This window comes from Propithecus coquereli, unplaced genomic scaffold (assembly GCF_000956105.1).
Source record: "Propithecus coquereli isolate 6110/MARCELLA unplaced genomic scaffold, Pcoq_1.0 Scaffold206, whole genome shotgun sequence".
NCBI lineage: Eukaryota > Metazoa > Chordata > Mammalia > Primates > Indriidae > Propithecus > Propithecus coquereli.
Genome location: NW_012145634.1, coordinates 1,916,235 through 1,919,302, shown reverse-complemented (window position 1 = coordinate 1,919,302; position 3,068 = coordinate 1,916,235). Strand labels below are relative to the sequence as shown.

At 36.3% G+C, this 3,068-nt stretch overlaps 1 protein-coding gene across 1 annotated transcript in view; it reads left to right on the top strand.

Annotated features, from left to right (window-relative positions):
- Positions 1-791, top strand: part of CCDC117 (coiled-coil domain containing 117) — a 9,466-nt gene extending 8,675 nt beyond the window's left edge. The window contains exon 5 of the mRNA XM_012644157.1: positions 205-791. Coding sequence (XP_012499611.1) covers positions 205-442 — 238 coding nt within the window. The 3' untranslated portion in view covers positions 443-791. The remainder of the gene's footprint in view (positions 1-204) is intronic.
- The last annotated feature ends 2,277 nt before the right edge of the window (positions 792-3,068 follow it).

Sequence of the window (3,068 nt, the reverse complement as noted above, 5' to 3'; positions counted from 1 at the left end):
AAAAAAAAAATGCATGCAGAACTTTGTCATTTTATGTATTTGGCCTTTATAAAGATCAGTTTGGATTGTCCTAAATCCAAACTGTTTTGATGCCATCAGTTGTTGACTGTAAGGTATTAGGTAGCAAACGTTAGCTTTTCAACATATAGCTTTTATTTCCATGTCCTAAAAGTTTTGATAAAAGTCGGTATTTTTTTGTCTTAGGAGCCGTCCTTCCATGGAGCTTGTGCTCTGGAAACCTCTCCCTGAACTCCTTTCTGATAAGCCAAAGCCATCATCTAATGCTAAGAACTACACAGGAGAGAGCCAAACTAAGCATGCAGCTGTTGGCACTGCCTTCCCTCAGAAAACTGAACTGTTCTTAGAACCTCGGCAAACAGGGATGCCTCTTTACAATAGTTTGGGGACAGCTGCTAACACAGAAGAAGAGATGGAACTCTAGAAACCAGTTTCTACACTAAAGTTGTCAAATTTTAGAAGACTCCTGTGTTCAATTATGAGCCGACTTGTGTAGTATAGGGACTTGAAAGTTTTATGAAACGGGTGTAATAATAACTCCACCTGTGATTTGGGGTGGGACTCTCATTTTGGTAGCCATTTATTGAATTCAACTTTTTGCCAAGGAAGTTTGTCTCAAGGAAAAAGCAGTTTTCTATGGGGCTTTTTAAAGGAATGTTGGATGACAGTCTCTTCAAAGGCAAGTATAGAAGCTGTGTGTGTAAGAGTAACTGAAGCTATCTGTCACTGTTGTCTAAACTATTCGGACACTTGCAGACTATTCTTCTTGAGTTGAAAAAGATGATTAAGGATGAAGGGTGCTCCTACTACAAGTACCTTAACAATTAAGTCACACATCAGTCTGTAGATATGAGCAGTGGTGACTATGTATGATTGAGGAGAAAGAGGGAAGAAAGCAGTAGCTTAAGCGTATTGCTAAGAAGTTTAACAGAGGCCTTGAAACTTATAAATTAGTTGTCAATTCTTTATAGCTATGTTGATTAAATAGCCAGTAGCATTGTAGCTCTCCTTTTGGCCTCTAAAAATGCAATGAAAATACAAAGAAAAGGTTTTTCCTTTAAGGCTTTGCCTTGTGCTACTGTTGCTCCTTGGTTTTCTTTGCATAATTGATAAGCCCAATTATTCAGTAATGTTTACAACTAAATTAACTTTGATAGTTAAAACGCTTATGAGGTAACCCATCTGCAAATTGCCTGTGGGAGAAGCATCCTTCAGTTAATCCTAAGGAAGTGCTTTGTCAGCTAAACCCAGCATCAATGACTTACGTAGTTTAAAAAAAAAAAGTTGTGCTCGTATTAGCAAGTTGAGTTTTTTAATGTTAATTTAGGAAACGATGAATAATTAACTGAGAATATATGGGCAAGTGACATTGAGGTTTACTGAACTAGCCAATTTGTCTGGTGCTTAAATTATTGTGCAGTAAGTCTAAAAGCTAGTGGAGAATAGATTCCTGCTAGCAGGAAATCATCTTGAGTACCTAAACCAAGCTCAAGGTGTCCTTTAGGGATAACCAGGATTGAATTTTTTAATTTCTCAGGAAGAGCTCTTCTGTGCAGCAAGGACTCATAGTGCAAAGTAAAATGATAGTTCCTTTATTGGTACAGAATATCCACTATAGGTTATTAAATGAGTGTAATAGTGAATACTGGCCCTTCCATCACACAACAGGAGACCACCCCAGTTCTTTTTGTTTTGTTTTCTGTGTTTCTTCTCTCTTTGTAGGAATCAGATACCTTTTGTAGAAAAAAATGGTTTATGCTAAGTAGAGGTGAATTTTTAGAAACCAGCTTCCAGGCATTTTTGAAACCCATACTGAAATCCCTCTCCTTGTTACAGATGGTGTAGAAGTCACAAGTCTGTTAATTGGACTGTTTCTTCTCTTGTCTGTTGTTCCTGCTTTCTCTATTTCTGTCTGGATAGTCAGGAAAAGATTTATTGTTTAATATTTAAACAAAATATTTATGTCTACACAGTGAAATTATTCAAACTTCAAACCAGTATTGAAACCAGTTGGAAACCAGCTAATAATTTCTTAATCTCAGACTTAGAGATGAATGTAAACTGTATTCTGTTGAAATGTGCAAGTGTTTGATTCATGCCGTTTGAAAAACTCCTGCCTTGAGGTCATTGTTTAATGGGACCAACTTGTAAAGTTTGTAGCCTTAAAGCAATCTCTGTGCTAAAAAAAACGTATTCTAGTACAACTCAAAAACAAAGTAACTGCCTGGAATTTGAGTTAGTTAGTCTTAGTGTTAATAGTGGAAAGAGAGATGACAGCTTTCCAAAGAAGGACCCAAAACATGCCAAGATTGTCTTCTAAAGGGATTCTTGGGCAGTCCTCTGATGAAAGGTCTATATGATGAAAAGAGGAAAGAAGAGCCCTAGAACAAGACACTGATACTATTGGTAAATACAGGAGAGAATTAAGATTCTGTTAAATCCAAACAGAATTTGTTTCAGGAGTCAAGTTATCTGACATGATTATTTCTGTAGGAAAATGGATGTTTAATTGTTTCTTTTCGGGCTTTATCTTCTTGCATATGTTTGTATAAAAATTGTCATCTTCATCCTTGTGGTGCTTATTCATCTGAGCCGTCTCCACCGTCCCAATGCCTCTGCTTTTTGTTTTTCTCTTGTAGCATAAGACTTTTGCTTTTGCCTTAAGGTTTCCCTAGGGAATTAACAGGGCTTTTCGTTTTGTATAGCTTTTGCAGCATGGATCAAACATTGGCTTACTATGCTAATGTGTGAAGAGAAAAAATTATCTAAAGCAGGTGAGCTTTAATGAACAAATGTATATTTTATCTGAGTTTGAGTAGGGTGTGTGTGGTTTTTGTTTTGGGGGGTTTTTTGGTAATTAATACGAAGAAAGTCCAGTTCTCACAAATATTAGTCAATTAAAAAAAACATTATTCTTAAAAAGGTACAAGTGTAAAATTTAGAAAAATAAGGTAGGGGCCAGAATCATGAGAAGAATGTTTACCAGCAGGTTCATTTGTTATCTGGATCTGGAACTTGGCTTTGTTTTTCAGTAGTGACAAGAATGGTTT